This window comes from Ceratina calcarata, unplaced genomic scaffold, assembly GCF_001652005.2.
Source record: "Ceratina calcarata isolate Rehan_Ccalc_2016 unplaced genomic scaffold, ASM165200v1 scaffold1828, whole genome shotgun sequence".
Lineage (NCBI taxonomy): Eukaryota > Metazoa > Arthropoda > Insecta > Hymenoptera > Apidae > Ceratina > Ceratina calcarata.
In genome coordinates, this window is record NW_017139736.1 from 1 (window position 1) to 3,139 (window position 3,139).

General features: G+C 37.2%; 1 protein-coding gene across 1 annotated transcript; it reads right to left on the reverse strand.

Annotated features, from left to right (window-relative positions):
* Positions 1-56: 56 nt before the first annotated feature.
* Positions 57-1,525, reverse strand: LOC108633088 (zinc finger protein 468-like). The gene is made up of 3 exons (XM_018038073.1): positions 1,340-1,525; positions 836-952; positions 57-755 (listed from the first exon to the last, which is right to left on the reverse strand). Exons 1-3 carry the CDS (start codon positions 1,523-1,525, stop codon positions 57-59), a joined length of 1,002 nt encoding a protein of 333 aa, XP_017893562.1.
* Between the last annotated feature and the right edge of the window lie 1,614 nt (positions 1,526-3,139).

Below are 3,139 nucleotides of genomic sequence, written 5' to 3' on the forward strand. Positions count from 1 at the left end.
CTACTGCACTATTTGTACACGTTTATTATTAGTCTATTATATAATTATAAATGTATTTATGAAACCGCATGAAAGTTCCTCTTATGATTCTCTAAAGTAAGTGGTCCTTTAAAATATCTTTGGCAAGTTTCACAAAAGAAACGATACTTGTTATTGTGAGATTTTAAATGCTTATTCAATAGATCCTTCCTAGCAAATGTTTTTTCGCAGTACGTACACGAGAATTTATCCGGGTTCACGTGAAACGCATTATGTCGAGACAGATTGTCCATTCTTGTGTACTTTTTCGTACAAATCTCGCAGGTGAACATGGTCCTCTCAGAGTGACATCTTTGGTGATACCTCAGGTATCGCTTTTGCGCGAACGTCTTTTTGCAGGCACAGCAAACCACTTGATTCGATTCATCTTTCTTCACATCCATGTGATCGGCCAGCTGATCGCTGTTATTGAACTCTTGTTTGCAAAACTGACACGCATATCGTTTCAATGGTTTGGATTTTTGGATTTTGTCTAGGAATGTTGGATCTGTCATGATTTTATAAAGAAAAGTATGCTTCAGTTTCTCGTTCGATTGTGCGTTAGCGTCCGGCGCATTTTGCTCGCAGCAATTCTTTTTGCACAAATTGACAGCTTCTTCCACAGTATCTTCATTACTAGAAGATGATGTACTCAACGCTTTCTCATATGACTTCAAATTGTCTGCTGAAGTACTGGCTATGTAACATTCTTCAGAATCTTCTCGTATTAAAAACGACTGCAACATGTAGGTTTCATTATAGGAACATAATTATATGAATATTAATAATGATAATCAAATAATTAATTGAAACAAACGTTGTTGTTATCGTCACTAGCGTCTTCTGTATCTTCGTCAGATTGTGACTCAGCTTGTTGGTAACTTGGACTAGTTATTAACTTGAATAACATCGAATTCTCTTCTGGAGCCTCAGTCTGTGAAAAAAAGTTACAGTTCTTTCAGAAATTGTAGTATTCTTTCATATCTTACTATAAGATATACTCTATACGTTTGAGTATACATGTATTGCTTGAAATTATTCTTATATAATATTTAAAAATTGTATATGCCATTAACATTGGTGAAATCTATTTATCGAATGGACATAGTACATAGAAATCGTGCGAGTGACATTTCAACACATGTGTTTACATTTCCACCGCGATTTTGAAGAATGTCATGCTGTCCACGAATGTGAATCGCTTCCATTTGTATGTACATACGTAACTGTGAACGTATTTACGTACTACGTATACAATACATGTATAATGTATACATATACATACTATACATACACAGCTGAAAGCTGTCACGTGACGTACCTTAGGTTTAATCGACATGTCTAACGCTTCGTCAGGATAACGTAATCGTTCTTCCTCTTCAACACATTGTCTTCCTGCTCGATACTCGTTTAAATCTGATGTTCTCTCATGTAACACATTGTATTCACCAGTCTTGGATAGTTTTGAAAGTTCGGAATTTGTTGAACGTTGTTTCCCTTTCTCCATTTTTACAGTAATAATTTCGGATACTGCGTGAATGTTGCTATTGGAATTAAATATTCGCTTTCTCGGTACGGTTTTTACTCTCATTATTATTGACCGCTAGGTAACAGTACAAGGATATCAATATTATTGGAACAATAACTTCAAATACCATCAAAGTATTGATTTCTTCATCTAATATAAAAAGCAAGTATCCTCCTGTTCAAGATAAAATAACGAAATGCAGAAGAAACGAAGATATTTTTAATGAAAGCATTAATGATCATTTGATAAAAATATCACAGATTTGTTTAATTCTCCGGTCCCACTCTAATAAACGAAATATTCTTAAATTTATACACGCGTTAAATATTTTATTCACATAACTTTGTAGTTAAATTATACACATTATTTAAATGCGAATTGGAATTAATGAAAAACTACATATTTTCGAATTTGTACGTTATAAACATAGTTATTTACATTGTACTTACATAGTGCATTGCATGGAACACGTTCTCACACTCATGTAACGTAGTTGTGGAAGAGAATTTTAATTTAATTTACGCTATGAATTTGATTCGACGTCTATACTACGGAGAACGTTTGCACGCGCAATACATATTTCACAGAGCGACGACGGCAACTGAGAAGACACCGTGTTTGGCTGTCCTCTGAGTGACTTTGACGATTAGCGCGAGAAGCACGTTGCGGAGTCGCCGCACGGAAATTCGAGTTTGCAAACAGAAGGCTTCAAGGTTGTCTTCGACGAAGACCGATCTACTTATTCACTGAACACTAATAAGTTCTAACTTTTCTTACATCAATAATTATTATTAATTATAAATATTCGAAATAGAATTGAATTTCTATGCGATATATGTACGTATATTTATGGATTATGTATTACCACATATTACTTCTAATACGTTGTTGGTATTTATTCAGATCGTGCATAAATGTTGAGAATGTTTAATAGTATTTGATGTCACATGTAACTGACATCATAATCGTAGTTTTAATGAATAACATTGATGATAAAGACAGATCGGTACAGTTTAACGCGAAGAGAGAAATGAAGATAGAATAGGAAGGACAGGACGATCTACCGACAGACAGACAGACAGTCAGTCAGTCCGTCAGGTAGAGGGTGGATGCCGACGAGGATGGGGTGCAGACGGGGTCAAGCATAAAATTGGCAAAAAAAGCCCCGATGTTTGGTAGGATGTTTCGTGTCCCTCCCTGCACGTCCCGGTCGTTAATATGGCATAAGGAGAAAGCAGGGTTAAGCGAGGGTGAAGCGAGGATTTTTAATTGTAGTTCAGCCGGTATAACCCCGCTCGACCCGCCGGTATTGTCATACCGGAGCGGCGCTTTTCTTTATTTCCCCAGTGGCTGGATGAGGTTATACATTTTTTTAACTACGGCAATGCCTCCGTCTTCTTATTAGCAAAGCTAATTGGAAATACAAATGGTTATTCACGGTAAGAAGGAGAGGAAGCCCGAAGACCGACTGCGAGTACCAACCGATGGAGGGCTCCGTGGACGAAAAAGAGCGTCGGCGGGGAGGGGGAGGTGGCCAGGGGGGCCTGGTACTTCTCTCCGCGTATTAAGCTTGTATTTGCCCCGGATAATTAG

Coding starts and splice junctions, on each gene's coding strand:
- LOC108633088 (XM_018038073.1), bottom strand. CDS start 1,525: ATGGAGAAAGGGAAACAACGTTCAACAAATTCCGAACTTTCAAAACTA. Junction 953..1,339: donor ACATGTCGATTAAACCTAAG/GTACGTCACGTG, acceptor TTTTTTTCACAG/ACTGAGGCTCCAGAAGAGAA. Junction 756..835: donor CTAGTGACGATAACAACAAC/GTTTGTTTCAAT, acceptor TACATGTTGCAG/TCGTTTTTAATACGAGAAGA.